This window comes from Macaca fascicularis, chromosome 9, assembly GCF_037993035.2.
Source record: "Macaca fascicularis isolate 582-1 chromosome 9, T2T-MFA8v1.1".
Lineage (NCBI taxonomy): Eukaryota > Metazoa > Chordata > Mammalia > Primates > Cercopithecidae > Macaca > Macaca fascicularis.
Window position 1 is genome coordinate 98,317,010 of NC_088383.1, and position 23,624 is coordinate 98,340,633.

Genomic DNA, 23,624 nt, shown 5'->3' on the forward strand with positions numbered 1-23,624 from the left:
ATGGAACAAAGCTGGATGGAGAATGACTTTGACGAGTTGACAGAAGTAGGCTTCAGTAATAACGAACTTCTCCAAGCTAAAGGAGGATGTTCAAACCCACTGCAAGGAAGCTAAAAACCTTGAAAAAAGATGAGACGAATGGCTAACTAGAATAAATAGCATAGAGAAGACCTTAAATGACCTGATGGAGCTGAAAACCATGGCATGAAAACTATGTGACGTATGCACAAGCATCAGTAGCTGATTTGATCAAGTGGAAGAAAGGGTATCAGCAATTGAAGATCAAATTAATGAAATGAAATGAGAAGAGAAGTTTAGAGAAAAAAGAGTAAAAAGAAACGAACAAAGGCTGCAAGAAATATGGGACTATGTGAAAAGACCAAATCTATGTTTGATTGGTGGCCCTCAAAGTGATGGGGAGAATGGAACCAAGCTGGAAAACACTCTTCAGGATATTATCCAGGAGAACTTCCCCAAGCTAGCAAGGCAGGCCAATATTCATATTCAGGAAATATAGAGAACACCACAAAGATACTCCTCAAGAAGAGCAACCCCAAGACACCTAATTGTCAGATTCACCAAGGTTAAAATGAAGGAAAAAATGCTAAGGGCAGCCAGAGAGAAAGGTCGGGTTATCCACAAAGGGAAGCCTATCAGACTAACACGGATCTCTTGGCAGAAACCCTGCAAGTCAGAAGAGATTGGGGGCCAATATTCAACGTTCTTAAAGAAAAGAATTTTCAACCCAGAATTTCATATCTAGCCAAATTAAGCTTCATAAATGAAGAAGAAATAAAATCTTTCACAGACAAGCAAAAGGTGAGAGATTTTGTCACCACCAGGCCTGCCCTACAAGAGCTCCTGAAGGAAGCACTAAACATGGAAAGGAACAATCAGTACCAGCCACTGCAAAAACATGCCAAATTGTAAAGACCATCGATGCTAGGAAGGAACTGCATCAACTAATGGGCAAACTAACCAGCTAACATCATAATGACAGGATCAAATTCACACATAACAATATTAACCTTAAATGTAAATAGGATAAATGTCCCCATTAAAAGACACAGACTGGCCCACTGAATAAAGACTCAAGAGTCATCAGTGTGTTGTATTCAGGAGACCTATCTCACATGCAGAGACACATGCAGGCTCACAATAAAGGGATGGAGAAGATCTACCAAGCAAATGGAAAGAAAAAAAAAAGGAAGGGGTTTCAATCCTAGTCTCTGATAAAACAGACTTTAAAGCAACAAAGATCAAAAGACACAAAGAAGGCCAATACATAATGGTAAAGGGATCAATTCAACAAGAAGAGCTAACTATCCAAAATATATATGCACTCAATACAGGAGCACCCAGATACATAAAGCAAGTCCTTAGAAACTTACAAAGAGACTTAGACTCCCACACAATAATAATGGGAGACTTTAACACCCCACTGTCAATATGAGACAGATCAACAAGACATAAGGTTAATAAGGATATCCAGGACTTGAACTCAGCTCTGCATCAAGCAGACCTAATAGACATCTACAGAGCTCTCCACCCCAAATCAACAGAATATATATTCTTCTCAGCACCACATTGCACTTATTCCAAAATTGGTCACATAGTTGGAAGTAAACCACTCCTCAGCAAATGTAAAAGAACAGAAATCACAATAAACTGTCTCTCAGACCACAGTGTAATCAAATTAGCACTCAAGATTAAGAAATTCACTCAAAACCGCATAACTGCATGGAAACTGAACAACCTGCTCCTGAATGACTACTGGATAAATAACAAAATGAAGGCAGAAATAAAGATGTTATTTGAAACCAATGAGAACAAAGACACAACACACCAGAATCTCTGGGACACATTTAAAGCAGTGTGTAGAGGGAAATTTATGGCACTAAATGCCCACAAGACAAAGCAGGAGAGATCAAAATTGACACCCTAACATCACAATTGAAAGAACTAGATAAGCAAGAGCAAACAAATTCAAAAGCTAGCAGAAGGCAAGAAATAACTAAAATAGAGCAGAACTGAAGGAGACAGAGACAAGAAAAACTCCTCAAAAAAATCAATGAATCCAGGAGCTGGTTTTTTGAAAAGATCAACAAATAGATAGACCACTAGCAAGACTAATAAAGAAGAAAAGAGAGAAGAAACAAATAGACATGATAAAAAATGACAAAGGGGAAATCACCACAGACCCCACAGAAATACAAACTACTATCATAGAATACAAACTACCATCAGAGAATACTATAAACACCTCTACGCAAATAAACTAGAAAATCTAGAAGAAATGGATAAATTCATGGACACATATTCCCAAGACTAAATCAGGAAGAAGTTGGATCCCTGACTAGACCGATAACAGGCTCTGAAATTGAGGCAATAATTAATAGCCTACCAACCAAAAAAAGTCCAGGACCAGACGAATTCACAGCGGAATTCTATCAGAGGTACAAAGAGGAGCTGGTACCATTCCTACTGAAACTATTCCAATCAATAGAAAAAGAGAGAATCCTCCCTAACTCATTTTATGAGGTGAGCATCATTCTGATACCAAAGCCTGGCAGAAACACAACAACAAAAAAAGGGAATTTTAGACCAATATCCCTGATGAACATCGATGCAAAAATCCTCAATAAAATACTGGTAAACCGAATCCAGCAGCACATCAAAAAACTTATCCACCAAGAACAAGTTGGCTTCATCCCTGGGATGCAAGACTGGTTCAACATACACAAATCAATAAATGTAATCCATCATATAAACAGAACCAAAGACAAAAACCACATGATTATCACAACAGATGGAGAAAAGGCCTTCAACAAAATTCAACATTCCCTTCATGCTAAAAACTCACAATAAACTAAGTATTGATGGAACGTATCTCAAAATAATAAGAGCTATTTATGACAAACCCACAGCCGATATCATTCTGAATGGGCAAAAACTGGAAGCATTCCCTTTGAAAACTGCCACAAGACAGGGATGCCCTCACTCACCACTCCTATTCAACATAGTGTTGGAAGTTCTGGCCAGGGCAATCAGGGAAGTGAAAGAAATAAAGGGTATTCGATTAGGAAAAGAGGAAGTCAAATTGTCCTTGTTTGCAGATGACATGATTGTATATTTAGAAAACCCCATCATCTCAGCCCAAAAGCTCCTAGAGCTGATAAAAAACTTCAGCAAAGTGTCAGGATACAAAATCAATGTGCAAAAATCTCAAGCATTCCTATATGCCAATAACAGACAGAGAGTCAAATTATGAGTGAACTCCCATTCACAATTGCTTCAAAGAGAATCAAATACCTAGGAATCCAACTTACAAGGGATGTGAAGGACCTCTTCAAGGAGAACTACAAACCACTGCTCAATGAAATAAAAGAGGACACAAACAAATGAAAGAACATTCCATGCTCATGGATAGGAAGAATCAGTATCTTGAAAATGGCCATACTGCCCAAGGTAATTTATAGCTTCAATGCCATCCCCATCAAGCTACCAATGCCTTTCTTCACAGAATTGGAAGAAACTACTTTAAAGTTCGTATGGAACCAAAAAAGAGCCTGCATTGCCAAGACAATCCTAAGCAAAAAGAACAAAGCTGCCAGCATCACCCTACCTGATTTCAAACTATACTACAAGGCTACAGTAACCCAAACAGCCTGGTACTGGTACCAAAACAGAGATATAGACCAATGGAACAGAACAGAAGCCTCAGAAATAACACCACACATCTATAACCATCTGATCTTTAACAAACCTGACAAAAATAACAAACGGGGAAAGGATTCCCTATTTAATAAATGGTGCTGGGAAAACTGGCTAGCCATATGGGGAAAGTTGAAACTGGATCCCTTCCTTATATGTTATACAAGAATTAATTCAAGACAGATTAAAGATTTAAATATTAGACCTAAAACCAAAAAAATCCTAGAAGAAAACCTAGACAATACCATTCAGGACATAGGCATGAGTTAGGACTTCATGATTAAACACCAAAAGCAATGGCAACAAAAGTCAAAATAGACAAATGGGATCTAATCAAATTAAAGAGCTTCTGCACAGCAAAAGAAACTACCATCAGAGTGAACGGGCAACCTGCAGAATGTGAGAAAATTTTTGTAATCCACTCATCTGACAAAGGGCTAATATCCAGAATCTAGAAAGAACTTAAACAAATTTACAAGAAAAAAATTAAACCACCCCATCAAAAAGGTGGCAAAGGATATGAACAGACACTTCTCAAAAGAAGACATTTATGCAGCCAACAGACACATGAAAAAATGCTCATCATCACTGGCCATCAGAGAAATGCAAATCAAAACCACAATGAGATGCCATCTCACACCAGTTAGAATGGCCATCATTAAAAAGTCAGGAAACAACAGGCGCTGGAGAGGTTGTGGAGAAACAGGAACACTTTTACACTGTTGGTGGTACTGTAAACTAGTTCAACCATTGTGGAAGACAGTGTGGCAATTCCTTAAGGATCTAGAACTAGAAATACCATTTGACCCAGCAATCCCATTACTGGGTATATACTCAAAGGATTATAAATCATTCTACTATGAAGACACAAGCACACATATGTTTATTGTGGCACTATTCACAATAGCAAAGACTTGGAACCAACCCAAATGTCCATCAATGATCAACTGGATTAAGAAAATGTGGCACATATACACCATGGAATACTATGCAGCCATAAAAAAAGGATGAGTTCATGTCCTTTGTAAGGACATGGATGAAGCTGGAAACCATAATTCTGAGCAAACTATCGCAAGAACAGAAAACCAAACACCGCATGTTCTCATTCATAGGTGGGAAGCGAACAATGAGAACACTTGGACACAGGGCAGGGAACATCACACACTGGTGCCTGTCGTCAGGTGGAGGGATGTGGAAGGGATAGCATTAGGAGAAATACCTAATGTAAATGACAAGCTAATGGGTGTAGCAAACCAACATGGCACATGTATACATATGTAACAAACCTGCACATTGTGCACATGTACCCTAGAACTTAAAGTATAATAAAAAAAAGAAAATTTCCTGAAAGCATATACACTAAAATATACCTAATCATTATATGTAAATAGTGAGATTAGAAATAATTATTTTAATCTTTATTCAGCATTTTGAATTACTTTACAATAAACATGATTTCTTATGTAACCAGAAATGTGTATATATGTGTGGGTATGTGTGTATGTGCAGAGGAAGAGAAAGAAATATTTACATTGAAAAATAGTTAATTACTTAGAGAAAGACATGTGAACAAGAAGCAATAGTTTGCATCACTGTGCAACTTGGAAGAGCCTTATATGGATTAGCATGGTGTCCTCATTCAGGTAGGAAGCTTTTATAGCCTGGTGATAACAGGGGAAGAAATCAGGCCTGTGGCTTGGGGATGAGATAAGAGGTTATTAATCTCTTTGGAGCTAAGTTCCAATTAATCGTGCTTTAACAATCCATAGTAACCTGTTATGTTCACTCTCCCTCTCCTCTCCAGTTGCTGCTGGATGTGAAAGTAGGTGGTGAAGAGCTTGGAGAAGAAGGGAGAGAACCAGGTATAAACAAGAGTGCTGTGTTAGGCAGGGCCAACTTCATGGGAGTGCAGCCTACACAGTCACATAGAGCCTGGCACTTAGAAGTATGAAACTTGATTTAATGCTTGGCTGTCACTGACTGAATTTTTTTTTTTTTTGAAACAGAGTTTCACTCTTGTTGCCCAGACTGGAGTGCAATGACGTGATCTCGGGTCACTGCAACCTCTGCCTCCCAGGTTCAAGCGATTCTCCTGTCTCAGCCTCCCGAGTAGCTGGGATTACAGATGCGTGCCTCCATGCCCGGCTAATTTTCGTATTTTTAGTAGAGACGGGGTTTCATCATATTGGTCAGGCTGGTCTCGAACTCCTGACCTCAGGTGATCCGCCTGCCTTGGTCTCCCAAAGTGCTGGGATTACAAGCTTAATAATTTAATATTTGAATTTGTGTTTCATACGTGCAGTGCAATGGAACAAAGGAGACTTCATGTAAGCAGAGAAGATACATGCAATATGTGTTTCTGCAGCTCTGTGATCCACCATTCACACATAGTGTTAGAGATGTCCCATAAGCACAGTATTCTGCTAGGCCCACAATTCGAGAGAGTTCAGTTAAGACTCAAAGCCAGTATGAGGAAAGTGTGTTACATCTAAAACTTAGCAGGCCTGGGGATAGGGAATGAAGTGTCTACCAGCCCCAAGAGGCTATGCTTTCCTTTTGAACCAAAACCTGCTTCAAATGCAGAAAGAAGGCAGTGGTGTTCTAAGAATCACAAAGGACCAAGGATTCCTATCACACCCTTTTTCATTCATATCACTACCCTGTATTAGCGAACCACTAATGCTAAGGGTGATGGCATAGAAGGAAAGAGAAAGATCGGCCAATGCTATTTCCATTTCCTTTCAGTCCTTCCTTACTCATCAATAAGCTGAAGGTAGGAGAATGTCGATAGGATGTGTAAGTCTCAGGAAGTCAAAGGAAAACAGTTGAGTTAGTTTTGTGCAGGGTTTCTATTGTTCTGATGGAAAATGAAGTAAGTATGTATGAGCTACAAAATAAGAGTTGTGTGACTTCAGTGATTCCATATATGAGTTCAAGACTCATATTTGCATTTAAAGCTGACATTGCATAACATAAAGATGTATGGTCAATTCATTCTAATTATTTCACACTCTCATTTACTTTACTTAGAATAACACTAAATAGCAAATTTAAACATCGTGAAAAATGTAAAGAGACCACTGAAGAAAGGAAAAAGCTTTCTATTTTAGTACATTTAACAGCATTTCCCCCTGCTTTTTGAGCAAGGGTCCCTGCATTTTCATTTTGCACTGGGCCCTATAATTTTTTTGTTGATCCTAGTGGTAGGAAAGCAAAAATGGAACAGTGTGGTGAGCTAAATTCTAAGTCCCAGCAAAAGGTGGGATGAAGTTTGGCATGCAGGGCATATAGTAAGGATCAACACTCGTAGAAGGAAAGCAAAGGATGCAGGATTAGGCAGAGAGGTCAAACTGCAATGCAGGCCTAACAAATTCTCAGCCAATTCCAGATGAAATGGTCCAGCCCTGATGCATATCCTCAATCAGTCATTGGTGGTGAGTACCCCCTCTACGCCCAAGGGTGTGCTCTTGGGAGAGGCAGCTTTCTGCAGGTGAGGAGGACCTAAGAATTGACAGCTGCAGGCTCTGCTGACTGTACATCCTGCAGCTAAGGCCAAGTGAGTGGCGCATCTCTGTGTTCACCACAGTCCCATTCTTGTATGCCACACTGAATGCTATATGTAATCTCTGTCAAAAGGGTATAAAAAGTGGTCCTTCTCTATCCAGTGATTTAAGAAACCACATATGCTGTAGCAGATCTGATGCTAGATTAATAATTATGTCAGAACTTGGAGTACTAAATAGTCACACCCAACGACAGAGAGAATGGTAACATGAACTGCTTGGCATTGATTAACTGCAACAGTCAAACTAGCTTTAATTCAGTGTAAACAATAACAAAAACCTTATGATGGTTCTTAACATTCTAAAGATTGCTAGTCTAATACTAAAAAGGTTATTTTCTCCTAACCACTAGGACTTCAATTTAAGTGAACAATGTTTCATTGGATTTACCCTCATTATAAAATGCAGACATGTACCACATAATGACATTTTGATCAACAATAGACTACATATACAATGGTGACCTCATAAGATTATAGTATCACTTTTTTTTTTTTTTTTTTGAGACGGAGTCTCGCTGTGTCGCCCAGGCTGGAGTGCAGTGGCCGGATCTCAGCTCACTGCAAGCTCTGCCTCCCGGGTTTTTACGCCATTCTCCTGCCTCAGCCTCCCGAGTAGCCGGGACTACAGGCGCCCGCCACCTCGCCCGGCTAGTTTTTTGTATTTTTTAGTAGAGACGGGGTTTCACCGTGTTAGCCAGGATGGTCTCGAACTCCTGACCTCGTGATCCGCCCGTCTCGGCCTCCCAAAGTGCTGGGATTACAGGCTTGAGCCACCGCGCCCGGCTATAGTATCATATTTTTACTGTACCTTTTCTATGTTTATATACCCAAGCACTTACCATTGTGTTACAATTGCCTACAGTATTCAGTATCATACAGTAACATGCTGTACAGGTTTATAGCTTAGGAGCAATAGGTTATATGATATAGTCTAGGTGCGCAGTACACACTACTTTCTAGGCTTGTGTGGGATAAGAGGTTATTAATCTCTTTGGAGCTAAGTTCCTGATGCTCTCCCTTTTCCCACTCCCCCACCCAGACAGGCCCCGGTGTGTGTTGTTCCCCTTCCTGTGTCCACGTGTTTTCATTGTTCAGCTTCCACTTATGATTGAGATGATGGAGTGTTTGGTTTTCTGTTCCTGTGTTAGCTTCCCGAAGATAATGGCTTCCAGCTCCATTCATGTCCCTGCAAAGGACATGATCTTATTCCTTTTTATGGCTGCATAGTACATACATAGTGGTGCATATGTACCACATTTTCTTTATCCAGTCTATCACTGATGGGCATTTGGGTTGATTCCATGTCTTTGCTATTGTGAAGAGGGTTGCACCGAACATATGTGTGCACATATCTTTATATTATAATAGTATGATTTATATTCCTTTGGGTATATACCCGGTAATGGGATTGCTGGGTCAAATGGTATTTCTATGCAAAAATTGAAAAATAGGATCTAATTAAACTAAAGAGTTTCTGCACAGCAAAAGAAACTATCATCAGAGTGGACAGACAACCTACAGAATGGGAGAAAATTTTTGCAACCTATCCATCTGACAAAGGTCTAATATCCAGAATCTACAAGGAACTTAAACTTACAAGAAAAAAACAAACAACCCCATTAAAAAGTGGGCAAAGGACATGAACAGATACTTCTGAAAAGAAGACACTTATGTGGACAATAAACATATGAAAAAAGCTCAACATCACTGATCATTAGAAAAATGCAAATCAAAACTACAATGAGATACAATCTCACACCAGTCAGAATGGTGATTATTAAAAAGTCAAGAAACAACAGATGCTGGCAGGGCGGCAGAGAGATAGCAACACTTTTACACTATTCACAGAAATATAAATTAGTTCAACCATTGTAGAAGACAGTACGGTGATTCCTCAAAGACCTAGACAGAAATACCATGAAGTGTGATTCTTTTTTTTCAATCTTTATTGAATATTTTTATGTACAACCAGTTACTACATTTTTTTTTTTAGGCAGAGAACACATGTACTTAATTTTACACAGAACACTGAATTAGCCAGAATGTTTTGAACTAAGCACCCTTTATTCCATCCTGCTTTAGCTACTATTTCTTTTGGGAGCAAAGATCTCTCCCCCTATGCCTTTTTCAAAAATATTCAGACTGTAATGTTATTGTAATTTGCTTAGTGGAAACTGAGAGCAGCAGTATAAACATATTTACCCCAAGTCTGATTGTGATTGTGGTGTCCTAAGTTATATCCTAAAGATTGAGAAGGGCCTGGAAAACTCTGTAGAACATCCACTGTGTCCCTGAGGATCAATAATGAAAGATGTTAGCATGTGTGGATGACCTGGGTTCCGCCTGGGAGGTTTGTTTATTTACTTGTACATAGGAGCATACCATAGAAGTTCTTTTTCAGACAGAGGGATTAGCAAATTTTTTCTTCTTTAAAGAACCAGCATCCATTTGCTGTTGATAAAGATAAAATTGTTCATAGTGCTGCCAAATCTAAGCAGCTGTTATTAGAATCTCCTCCAGTTTCATCACCAATTGAATCCAATATGCATTAGCCCATATACCTCTGGTCAAACGAGGCAGGAGTTTTCAAACATGTTAGATTGGGCAAGTGATAACACAAAATTGGGCGTCTATGAGCTTCATTCTCTTCATGGTTCTTCTACAGACAGAAGTATGACAATTTGACCTTTGGGTCTATTTACCTGTCTGAAAAATAACAGTAATAGGCACTTTGGAACCATCTACTTACTTCTTTTTTGGTGTACAGAGGATTTAAGAGTTAAGCTCCCTTAGTTATCCAATTGAAAGATTTGGCATAAGCACACCAACTATGATTAAGGAAACGACTAAAGTGACAGGCATTCTACCACCGGAAGATATTTCTGGAGTGAACTGATTTTGCCTTTCGATTCATCATCAAATTCATACTTGGATACAGCTTAATATTAAGCAGATAGAATAAATTGCCTTTACTGTTCACATACTGAAGAGCTTTGCTTAATTAGGATTTGGTTGGGAACAAGGTGGTAAAGAGGCATTATTAGTGATTATTCCTGACACTTTTAAACAGTTTTTAAGTTCTTAAAATACATCCAATCCTGAATTTCAAAGAAGAGAAAGAATCATGGGGTGATGGTAAATCAGGATGGATTATCCCCTTCCTATAAATTGCAATGTAGGGTGAGTTAACAAACCACTTTAGGCTCCTGAGTTAACTTTTGATCTTACTGGAAAAAAATTGTGCAAGTAAGATGTGTTTAACTTTTTCCTATTTGTCTGTGGTATGTCAGAGGAGGGGCAAGCCTAAGAAGTTTACACTAAAGTAAAACACTGTGGAAAGTAAGGAGAAAATTTGAGGAGCACTCAGGAATACCTGTTTCTCTGCAATTTTTCCTATGGAGAAATTTTGCACTAAGATATACATTTTATGAGAAGAAAAGATAATTCCTTGGTTCCTAGGTTCCTTAGTCTGAAGTGTGATTCTTAAGAGGGTCTCTGTAAGAGGAATTTGGAGACATTTATTCCCTTGGTACTATGACTTCTCATCGCTGATATGACAGCTCACTGGGTATTAAGAAGTTGCCCATGTTAAGACAATGACTCCCAGGCCGGGCGCGGTGGCTCAAGCCTGTAATCCCAGCACTTTGGGAGGCCGAGACGGGCGTATCACAAGGTCAGGAGATCGAGACCATCCTGGCTAACATGGTGAAACCCCGTCTCTACTAAAAATACAAAAAAACTAGCCGGGCGAGGTGGCGGGCGCCTGTAGTCCCAGCTAGTCGGGAGGCTGAGGCAGGAGAATGGCGTAAACCCGGGAGGTGGAGCTTGCAGTGAGCTGAGATCCGGCCACTGCACTCCAGCCTGGGCGACAGAGCGAGACTCCGTCTCAAAAAAAAAAAAAAAAAAAAAAAAAAAGACAATGACTCCCATAACCATTTTAAAAAAACAAAAAACAAAAAACAAAAACCCATGTCTTGTAATACACAGTTGTTCCAAAGGATAAGCTGCAGAGTTTGCATGTTTGTGTGTGTATGTGTATGTTTGTGTGTTTGTAGTGTGTATGCAGGGGCAGTTAGAAGTGTGGTGTACGTATGAGAATAGTTTAGGAAGCTATTGAATTATGTATTGGAAAGACCATAGTGGTTTCTGTGTTTGTGTGTGTGTGTGTGTGTGTGTGTGTGTGTGTTTCAAGAGTCAATGGATTATGAATGTATGTACAGTGACAAATAAAATGAGAAGTAAAAAACAAAACAAAACAAAAAACTAGAATTCCAGTCCAACTCTGTCCTGCTAGACAAAAAGAAATGTAGGCCGGGCACGGTGGCTCACCCCTGTAATCCAAGCACTTTGGGAGGCCAAGGCGGGCAGATCACCTGAGGTCAGGAGTTCGAGACCATCCTGGCCAACATGGTAAACCCCATTTTACTAAAAATACAAAAAATTAACTGGGCATGGTGGCATGCGCCTGTAATCCCATCTACTCAGGAGGCTGAGACAAGAGAATCACTTGAACCCGGGAGGCAGAGGTTGCAGTGAGCTGAGATCATGCCACTGCACTCCAGCCTGGGCAATAAGAGTGAAACTCCATCTCAAAAAATAAAAATAAAAATAAAATAAATGTAGGCAAGTCAATCTTTCTGAGCATCAGTGTCCTAATCTATTAAATAGAGGGTGAATAAATCACAAGGCTCACATGAGACTATATGATTGGGAGACTTATCTTAATATCTCATTGAAAAGCACTATGGGCAACTCCACAAAAGTGCAACTTCATCATGAAGACTCAACTACCCCTAAGGTTCCAGCATGATCCCTCCTTCTAAAGCATTGTGCCCACTTCCAGAACTCCCTCATCATGGGAATGATGGAAGCTTCTATACGAAGGACTAAGATGAAAAGGATTCCTTTTAACTCCACAACTTCTTTAAACCCAGAACACAAGACTCATAATATAGATGAGTTTTTTGTTGTTGTTTGTTTGTTTGTTTTGAGATGGAGTCTCGCTCTATCACCCAGGCTGGAGTGCAGTGGCGCGATCTCGGCTCACTGCAAGCTCCGCATCTCGGATTCACACCATTCTCCTGCCTCAGCCTCCTGAGTAGCTGGGACTAGAGGCGCCCGCCACCTCACCCAACTAACTTTTTGTATTTTGTTTAGTAGAGACAGGGTTTCACCGTGTTAGCCAGGATGGTCTTGATCTCCTGACCTCGTGATACACCCACCTCAGCCTCCCAAAGTGCTGATATTACAGGTGTGAGCCACCACGCCTGGCCTATAGATGAGTTTTATAGACTCATATTATAGACTCATAATCTAGACTTCTTAATGTCCAGGGAGCTGTCATATCAGTGATGAGAAGTCACAATGCCAAAGGGATAATTGTATCCCAATTCCTCTTACAGAGGTCTTCTTAAGAATCACACTTCAGCCCGGCGCAGTGGCTCACACCTGTAATCCCAGCACTTTGGGAGGCTGAGGCGGGTGGATCACCTGAGTCAAGTTCGAGACCAGCCTGACCAACATGGTGAAACCCTGTCTCTACTAAAAATACAAAAATTAGCCTGGCGTGGTGGTAGATACCTATAATCCTAGCTGCTTGAGAGGCTGAGGCAGGAGAATTGCTTGAATCTGGGAGGAGGAAGTTACAGTGAGTGGAGATTGCACCATTGCACTCCAGCCTGGGCAACAGAGGGAGACTCCGTCTCAAAAAAAAAAAAAAAACCCAAACAAACAACAATAACAAAAAAAACACACTTCATGGTATTTCTGGTTCTAGGTCAGGGAGGAATCACCACACTGTCTTCCACAATAGCTGGACTAATCTATATTCCCATCAATAGCATAAAATCACTCAGCATCAATTATATTATTTTGAACAAATCTGTAGTTTATCATGACACACAATCAACCAACCTTACTGTAGCAAAGATAAACATCTTATTCTATCCTGCATTGTATCTGTGCTATGGGAGGGACATTGATGCCTCTACTGATGATGCCATCAAATAATTAGTCCAAATTACTTTCTTGTAAGGGTCTGCTGCCAGAGGAGAGAAATAAAGATTTCCATTTGAATGAAAGCACCTGTAGAGGAAAGAGCTAACACATGTAGACTTCAAATGCATATTTACTCCAAATATAAATGAGATGGATGAGTCCTAACATACATGCATCTAACTTAAGCATATTCAACACTGTGACCTTGGAGAAAAGTAAGAGGGAGAAGAGAGCAGGCAAGAATGAGAGAATCCCTGTATCTATGTTTGTGCTCTCCTTCAACCTAGAAGTCAGCCTTCACTACAAGAGCCAAAATGCAAAATAAAGCAAAATAATTTAAATTCTAGGTTTTAAGCTTTCAGGGGCTTAATGAGCCCTAGGGAGCAAAGGAGTTTTCCAGGATTATTTTGGCCTTACAAGTTTTATCCTTTCTGGGATGAATATAGACCCTAACCCTGTGTAAGATTAACTCTGTGTGACACATTCACACATCCACTACAAACTTTATAATCATACTCTTGTCACCTGGCACCCGTTTTCCTCACCGCTAGACTTAAAGCCACATCACACCATCATGATTATGATCTCTTGTCATCAGTTTGCCCATAGTGTTTTTTTTTTATTTATGAATTGTAGATCACACATCCTATTAGCTTTGTAAAACTTTAATGAATAAGATCTATCTTAATTTAGATTTATCATTACGATGAAAGAGTTAAAAATTCTGGAGAAACACATTCGTAGAAATTATCTTACCCTCCCCTGGAGCTATGCCGGCTTAAGCTAACTTACCTTCTCAGGTGTGCATTTACCAATTCTTTAAAATCCCCAGAAAAGTGATTTCATTATGAAAATACTGTAGGACATTTCCCATGCTATTTCATATGTGATGAGTTTTCACTATTTCATATTAATGAAGAGTGGAAGACGAAGAGTGAAAAGAAATAAATGTTTCCTTCCACATCTTCTAGAGCTGCTTATGAAAATGAACGACTGGAATAGTCACAGCATTGGCCTAAAACTGTCCTAAGACTCCAGGTTTAAATATCAGATATGATAGAAAAGACCACTATCTGGGACTCATAAGTGTCAGAGAATCACATACTTTGCAAAGGAAACAATACCTGAGCAGTCAATGGAAATACACACACACCACATGCACACACACATATCTTCACAATGATGGGTTCAGAAACAGAATGAAGCAGATTTAAAAGAAAAGACAGGCCAGGTCATCTTAATAAGTCAAGAAGGAAATCCTACCTACCTTGTGACTGCCCGGGTACAGATGGTAACAAGGAAACAGCCAGCCACAATCATCCAGCCCCAGCCTCCATCTGGAGGGGAGGTAGACCGAGCTTTATTTACTTTTGCCATCGTTTTTCTTTTTTCTTCTTTTCCAGGTTGCTCCAACAGCCAAGTTATGATCTTGGAAGAGTTTGCTGTCCAGTGACTTCCTGTTGGCATTCAAGGTTGGCATAGAACGCTACCTGGCACATGGGTTACTCGCCATCTAAAACCAAAAATCAGGACATATTTATATCTTATTGCTATGTCCAAAGGTTAATTTTTCTTCACTTGGTAAAACATGATTATTACTTTCCTATTAAATATGAGTATTTGTAACTATGAATACTAGACTGGGGCAGACTATTTGCTGTCCTTGGTACATACTTTCTTTTTAAAAAATATAATAGACCCTCTCAAATTGTAGTCAAATGCATGTCTACTCTATTTGATACCATTTTTCCCTAGCCTCTCTTGAAGGTAGTTGTGGCAATAAAGTGTAGTCTCCATTAAAGGGATGTGAGCAGAAGTCATGTGTGCCACTTCTGGTTCATCAACTCAAAGGCAACGGTACTTTTTCAAGGACTTCCAGCACCCTCTTCCAACTGACTGGAAGATGGATGTGGATATGAAATCACTTCAACCACACAGACCAGGACATCAGTCTAGGGGCTGGCAGAGCTACAAGACAGAAGAAGCCTGGGTCCTCAGATGACTCTGGGGAGACCTGCCCTCCTACTCTGGACTCTGCACATCTCTACACTGTTACACAAAAGATAAATAAGCTTCCATTTTATTTGTGTCTCTGTATTTTGGAGTCTCTCTGTTACAACAGCTTATAACATAGCCTAATTATTATACAGAATGAGTCTGACAGCAACTTCTTGGCATATTTTAAAATGCTATAAATTTTTAAGTGTGTAATTGAAGTAAGAAGAGAATGACAAATAAATGAGACAAAGTAGAGAGCCCAGAAACTAGCATATAATATTTTAATACAATCCAAATAAGGTAAAAAAAGATTAGTGAAGAAAAAAGTATTATTTACCACATTTTGTTCAACTCTCCATTTAGCTCTTGACCTTCCAGATAAATCAATAAATGTAAAAAAAATAAATAAGTAGTTAAAAACCTAGGTGAAAATATTGGCAAATATTTATCTGTTCTCTAGATAGGAAAACTCCCTGAGATGTAAAGTAATAAAACAAACCAAGATAAAAAAAAATTTGTTAATTTGTCTAAATTAGAATTTAACATTTCTGTATTAAAACATGTGATTAATAAACAAAACCAAAAGGTAAGCCACAGGCTTGGGGAAAAAACATTAGCAATACATACTTCAAAGAAGTAATATCTGCATTCATTCATTCATTCATTCAACTGTAAGTATTTATTGAATCCCTAGCATGTGTCAGGCACTATTTTAGGGCACTAAGGATTCAGTAGTGGTCACAATACACAAAGCTCCTTGTGGTGGGCAGGCTCTAAGGTACCCCTATGGTCCTGGCTCTGGTCATTCACATCTTTATGTAATCCCTTCCCTTGAGCGTGGGAGGGACCTGTGACTTGCTTCTACCCAACAGAATATGGCATCTGTGAGGGAACCTGACTCTCACAATTATGTCGTGTTATATATGACTCAGGCCTGCTAGCCACTCTCGCTCTCCCACTGTCCTTGAAGAAGCAAACTGCCATGCTGCACACCTAGGAGAAAGCCATTTGGCAGGGAACCATGGGCAGGCTGTAGATGCTGAGGGCAGCCTCCAACAGACAGCAAGAAACATGAAGTTCTCAGGGTCTTTTGTTTTTTGCTTTTTCACAAACATCCCAAGTGAGCCTGGATGCAGAATTTCCCCTAAATTGAACCTCCAGTTAAGGATGGTCTCATTGACAACCTGACAGCAGCTTTGTGATATCCTTACCCTAGGACCCAGCTAAGCTATTTCTGGATTCTGACCCCATAGAAACTGTGAGATAAGGTGCTTCTTAAGGTATTCCAAGGCTTGTCAAACAGGCTTCTTAATTACAGTCAGGGATGAATTTTTTGAGAGGAAAAATAAGAGTTTCAACATCTACTTCTTCTACAGAATTGAGCAAATTACCCAGTTGCTTTTATAATTTTATTGTGATCACTGGAAGAAATCCTAACATTCATTAAATGAAATGTCATTTCAACTATGACAATGTGTGGATTATTTGATGAACAAAGACTATGTACCACCTGGTAAATTACGGGCAAAACAAATTGCCTAATAAAAAGCATTTACTTTAAGAACACAACTTTCTCAAGAAAATGGCTCATAACAGAAATTTGTAAGTGTGCATCTTTGAAGATGGAACAAATTGGTGGCTGATTATTTCAGAGAGTGCATACAGAGCAGGGTAGTGAGGCTAAGGCAACAAGAATAATTCCCACATACATCACTTAGGTTTGCTCCTTTTGAAGCCTCAGGTCTTCATCGTCATGCTGTTAACCATCTGGTGACTTTGGGGAGACTGACAAAGGTGATTAAGTGTACAACTGAAATTAAAAATCTATCAAAAGTATCGGGAGACCAATACTGGCATAAATACTAAACCTATTGATAAAGAAAAAAAGTTATTACTGGAAATTATAATATTGCGAAACACTGGCCTGAGGATTGTGTAATAGCCAAAATACTGGTGTTGGCGCTAAGTGAAAATAACAGTGATACAGAGCTGCTGTTTACAAAGCACTTGCCACAGGCCAAGCTTCTAGCAAGCATCACTACAGACAGTATCTCACTTAATCCTTACAAGAACCATAAAGAGTAGATACTATTATCCTTATCTTATAGGTAAAGAAACTCAAGTTAAAGAGATTAAGTAATTTGCCTTATTATTCTTTAGATAATGAAGCAGCAGAAATGGGTTATGAACCTTGGTCTGATTCCAAGGCCAGTCTTCCTAACCAATGCCTTGCACTGCTTCTACTACGCTTCCTTATTCCTTGGTATAAATTCATAAACATTTTTGTCTAATTATACACATAATTCTTGCTGATGACACACCAGTAGGATGATGTGAATTGCAGCCTGACGTAGCTATAAATGCAGTTCTTTAAATGGTACCCTTGGTATTTCCCTGAAACATTCTTGTAGGTCACTGACTTGACCAGCTGTGAAATTTCAGAGCAAAACCAGCCCTCTAAAGGTGTCTCTAACACTCTGGAGCTTCAGAATAAGTTTTTCCAAAACATAACTTTGTGTCATGAATAAGTAGCTTTAACAGTCATCTACTTTCTTCCCCAAAATGAAACGCTCAAGGAAAAACTCTTATTTTAAAAGATCTACCATACCTGTATTTTTGCTTTCACACACAGCCTGCTGCAGCAGACAGAGCCGGTAGTCCATCCCTTCCTCTATTCCATCATAACCCTGGCTTTGTTAGGATTCACCTCTTAGCTGCTCTCTCCAGCGGCCATCTGGGCCCAGTCCCTTGGTTCAGGGACTGGTTTTGCATTGGTCTCCCGTTTCCATGTCAGTGAGTGATGAGGCACAGAATGGGAAGTATCTAGCCAATGACCTATGGAGAGAAGCCTCTGGGAAATGTTTCTCTGTTCTTAAGAAAAGATACGAGGAAGAAACAAGCCCCTCTTCTTCCTGTAGATTCTGGATGTAATAACTGGATCTATAGCAGCCACCTCTTAACCATGAAAGAAGCTAGTTTGAGGACAAAGTCAATGAGCCAAGACCCAGTTGGAAGATCTGGGTTCTGACTCTGCATCTTAAGAGTTATATGAGTTCAAGCAAATTATGTCTTTGAGCCTCAGTTTACTTACCCATAAAACGGAGGTAATAATTTTACTTTCACAAAATGTTGTATATATTAAAATGAGAAAAAACATGAGGAATACCTGGCACATAAATGTAGATATTATTTGCCATGTGATTTAACCTCTTTTCATTTGTTCATCACTCATTAATTCAATATTTATTGAGTGTCCAATATGCACCAGAAACTATTCTAGGAGCTGGGCTATGAGCATTGCAGAAAAGAGACAATAGCCCTGCTTTCATGAAGCTCACATCCTAGTGGGACAGGCACAGTTCATGAACTGTTGAACAATAACTTCTAAGCCTTCCTTGTTTGTATAAAAAATTACCTTTGGCCTACTTCACAGGATCATAGCTATAGTCAAATGAGAGCAGAGCACCCACAAACTGGCAGCAACGAGCCAATCAAGCTTCAGGACAGTTTCATTATGCCTACAGTGTTTTTTAAATGTTTACATTAGTTGGCACTTGTAAAGATCAGATACTATCCAAATTTTCAAATTCTTTTGAAAAACTGCAAGCTCTAAAAATACGTTGGGCTGCATTCCCTTGTGGCAGCCATGAGATGGGGCCAAGCAGCAGTGCCCCCTTTCAGACAAGGCCTGCACTTCCGCTTTACCCTATCCCTGACACCCTGTCCTGCACACATTTGTGTGCAGTTCCTGTGTGCTTTACCTGCCAGGCCCCTGGAGGCAGTAAGATTTTCAACTTCTGCCCATACTGTGCTAACATAAATCAAAGCTTTTTAAACAGCCATGTGAGTCACGTTTATGGTACGTTTTATGCCTAGCACCCTCTCTTTCTCTCAATTCCACTAGAAACAGCATTCAAGAGTCTACCTAAACCTGTGACAAACACACACAATGGAATAACTCACCAGTTGGACACAATTAGCTGCCAAGTGTTATGACGTGATACCATCAGTTGAACCAGTAAAAAAAGGCACAACTTAGAAACGTCTGCCTTGGTATAGTCCTAGCTTCTTCTTAGGCTTTTCCATTTAAATAAACCCCAAGGTTAAGTTGTTTTCCAGTGTCAGACTATAAATCCACCTGTCCATAAACATCTGGTATAAGGACCATCCTTAGTGCCGCCCCATGCTATGAAAGAAGACTGAAACAGCCAGAGCTGTGCAACAGCCCTTTTAAAAAGAAACATAATGTGATGGATCATGAATTAGAAAGGTATCCACATTCTTTCAACAGTGATTCTATTTCTGGGAGGCTATCCTAAGAAAACAATGTAAGAGAAGCCACTGTGGGCAAAAAATAATAGCTGCATTAACAATAATACATAAAACAGAAACAACCTAAATGTTTAACAACCAGGAAGTGTCTGGAGAATTATGACATGTTCAACAAATGGAAGAGTGCAATTCATTACAATTATAAACAGGAAGATAATATTGTAATACGGAAAACCATCATGATGCAACGTTAAAGCCAAGAAAAGACCCTCATATACTTTGTGAGGGAAGCTATGTAAAGCTTCTGTAAAAGTTGTATGCCTGTAATTGTCACAAAAAGTAGGAAGAATATGTAAAAAGGAATACAATTGAGCTGGCATGATTATTATTCATTTCCAAAACTGTGTTAAATATCATTTTACATACAATTTTCTTAAATAGATATTTCAGGTCTATTCCTTCGGTGAGCACAAAAGTCTCTTTTGTACAGTTTCTCAAGGACTGAAAATAGCTATCAGTTATTGATATGGCACATTGAAAATGAGGTGATTATTCAGTAGCGGACACACTGTAGGCAACAAGCCCCTGGCAAAATAAAATGTTCTGTTTCTTTACAAAAATATTAAGCATCAGGCCGGGCGCGGTGGCTCAAGCCTGTAATCCCAGCACTTTGGGAGGCCGAGACGGGCGGATCACAAGGTCAGGAGATCGAGACCATCCTGGCTAACATGGTGAAACCCCGTCTCTACTAAAAAATACAAAAAAACTAGCCGGGCGAGGTGGCGGGCGCCTGTAGTCCCAGCTACTCGGGAGGCTGAGGCAGGAGAATGGCGTAAACCCGGGAGGCAGAGCTTGCAGTGAGCTGAGATCCGGCCACTGCACTCCAGCCTGGGCGACAGAGCGAGACTCCGTCTCAAAAAAAAAAAAAAAAAAAAAATTAAGCATCATTAATTTTTACTTTGCTGCTGCTAAACTCACTTGATTCCCTTTTCATTTGTTTTAGGTGAGCATCCTCTGTTTGGCATTTCCACATGTAATAAGTTAAGAATTGATTTGATAAGATATCCCAAAAATCCAATGGTATAAATCCAAATAAAAATTTAAATAATCATCCCAAGATAGCTGTGGTGATAGCATGATGAACAAAGGTCTGTTGTAAGTCACAGAGTCAACCTGGGTAAAACCACGGGACAAGGAACATCCTCACGGGACACCAGGGTGGGGAGAAAGAGCCTCTCTGCAACCATTTGTATGCAATACTATTAGTGACAATTTCTCATGAGTAAGCGCATTTGATCTTCACCATCCTCAGAGATAAATGCTGCCTTTCCCTCTTCCTCAGTGGTGAAACTGAAGCTCAGAGAAGTGAAAGGACTCCCCTGACAACACTGCATGTGACTGTAAATGGAGGCAAGTAGCTTTGGCTGACTGGATGGTGCACTTGTCCATCCGCTCTGAGATTTCAAAATTGTTATTGGCATTTCTGTCAACAAGATGTCCAAGCAATGCTAACGCTTAAGCACCATTCATGTGAGTGACCACGACAAAAGGAAGGGGGGAGAAGCCGACAAGGTTATCACAAGGGTATATGGCTGTTCACAAAACAACGCATGTGAGTTTCTTTCAAAACAGGTCATTTAATAGATTTATACATATCCAGAAGAAATGTGCAGGTTAGACAGGGCAAACCTTGTTTCCTGGAGACTTTGAAGCAGTCTGAAGTTCTCCCACAACATTAACCTCAGCATTCTTGTAAATAATTAACCCACTTGATAATAGACAAATATAATGGCCAGGTCTTTTATTAAGTTAATAGTATTGCAGCCGGGCACGGTGGCTCACACCTGTAATTCCAGCACTTCGGGAGGCCGAGATGGGAGGATCACTTGAGGTCAGGGGTTTGAGACCAGCCTGGCCAACATGGTGAAACCCCATTTCTATAAAAAGTACAAAAATTAGCTGAGCGTGGTGGCGCATGCCGTAATCCCAGCTACTTGTGGGGCTGAGGCATGAGAATTGCTTGAACCCCAGAAGATGGAGGTTGCAGTGAGCCGAAATCACGCCACTGCACCCCAGGCCAAAACTATAAGCAAGGGAAGTATTTACCATCTCGCAACTCTTCGTTTTACTAATCAGCCTCCAATTCATATTATTTTGACATCAACCACTGATGAATTCTACTCATCAAATGGAACAGTATTCTGTATCCCATTCTGGCTTCAGAAAAATTTTCTGAGATGAAAGAAGTACTATATGATGATGTTCTTCTAAGATTACTCCTCACAGTGTAAGTTGGGATGTATTCTCAATTTCACTTTATCCTCTTTGCTTTTTAAAAAAAAAATCATTTGCAAAAAATTCTTGCTAACATTCAGTAACATTGCAGTAAAGCACTCCATTTGTGAGGCAACTCTTCCATGTTGCCTACAGTAAAGTTTTCTGAAGAGATTGCTTTTATCACTAGAAAACCTACAAATTTCTTATAGTCAGTAAGCAACTAGAATAAAGGGAAGAGTATTCTTAGAAGCACTTGTTTTGGAAGGCCTCCAACATTGACTTTCCCTTGTTCTTTCCTTCCTTGACTCTTTCTATTTCTAGCACCTTCACCTTTAGCTGTATTCTTACCTTATAAATTGGTCTGTAGCCACAAAAGAGATAGAGTATGATGGAAAAATACCAACGGTGGGCATTTGGGCTGAGTCCCAGTGACCCTGTATGAATCACTTCCTTTCTGCTGCTATTTCCTCTTTAATAAAATCAGGATATTCAATTACTGATGCCTGTCTTCTAAACCAGATGACTAGTAACTACATCTTCCCTAATATGTAAGTTAACTGGTACAGATAAGCACTCTCAGTAAAATTTTAATTAACTTTGCTTTTTGTTTACTTAATAACTCAAGGTAGAGACAATTCCTCTTTGTTATTGCTTAAGAATCATGAAATTTGCCAGTCTCCTTTTTTTTAGGCATTTCTAAAATATTCCTATACTACAGGTAATTTTTTAAAAAAATTCTTCTGATGTATTACCCCTTTCTGGTAAGCCAGGTTCCTTTAAATGTTCCCTTATGTCATTAAGGCTAAGTCAAGAAGCCTATTGCTATAGGGAATGAGACATAAGCCCCATGCAGAATAAATGCATCCACAGGCAAGGAATCATGGGATTGTGTCATAGGCGACATTCCCACCACACAGAAAGGGAAAGTACAAGCCTACCCTGAGAGGAAAGAGAAACGGATTTTAAAGGAAAGGTGATGAGCTGCCCAGGTTTCTTAGGGACTATGTCTCCCACTCCCTAAGTCTTGGCCCAGACAGGTATGTGGTATGGTGAAGAGATAGTTTTCCCTTAACCTAGGTAGCTGAGGGAGAAGTGCCAATAAGGAGGCCTGTGCTATGTGTGCCGTGTATAACTGTGGGAAGACACAACTTCACCAGTCCCCTCTGTCTAAGCAGAGAGAAACAGAGTGCCCACTGACAGTCCTTTACCTCCTAGGTGGCACAGAAGTGATGGGGGGATTCTCCCATGTTCTCAATGGAGACATAGAAGATAGCTGAGATGAGAGCCAGGGCCATAGCAAACGGAAGAGGGATTCCATGGCAAATGTGCTGAGCCAAATGGAAACCATAGGTGACCCTTAAGAACTACAACAAGAAAGGTGGGGAATTCCTCCAGGCCCTGGCCATATGGAGAATACAAATCGTAAGTTTCCAGCAGCAAAGTACACAAGGAGGACAGAAGCCATCACCTGGAGAGCACCAAGATGAGTTTCAATTTATATGGACATTCAGGAGGCCAGGAGGATGCCCAGTAACCAATACTAGGAAAATCTCTGCATGGGCCATTGAGAACTTAGAAAACAACCAGAGAGCCTGGATGCTAACCGCCTCCCCCACCACTACCACAAGGACACATGCGCTCTCCCCTAGACCAGACACACTCATGAAGAAGGAGGAATAAACACAAGAGAGGGGAGAAACAACCCTAATAATCACAGTAACCTCAGATTTGGTTGAATAATATGCAAAGGAAGCTGATCTTAGATGAAAAATACTAAATTTGAAAGACTGTTAAACAATTT

The 23,624-nt window shown here is 39.9% G+C and overlaps 1 protein-coding gene across 5 annotated transcripts in view; it reads right to left on the reverse strand.

Moving 5' to 3' along the window:
- SLC16A12 (solute carrier family 16 member 12) overlaps positions 1–23,624 on the reverse strand; it is a 99,776-nt gene that overhangs the window by 13,085 nt on the left and 63,067 nt on the right. For all 5 annotated transcript variants that reach the window (XM_074002169.1, XM_005565914.5, XM_074002170.1 and 2 more), the window contains exon 2: positions 14,544–14,789. In XM_074002169.1, the coding sequence (XP_073858270.1) occupies positions 14,544–14,743 (200 nt within the window). In that variant the 5' untranslated portion in view covers positions 14,744–14,789. The remainder of the gene's footprint in view (positions 1–14,543; positions 14,790–23,624) is intronic.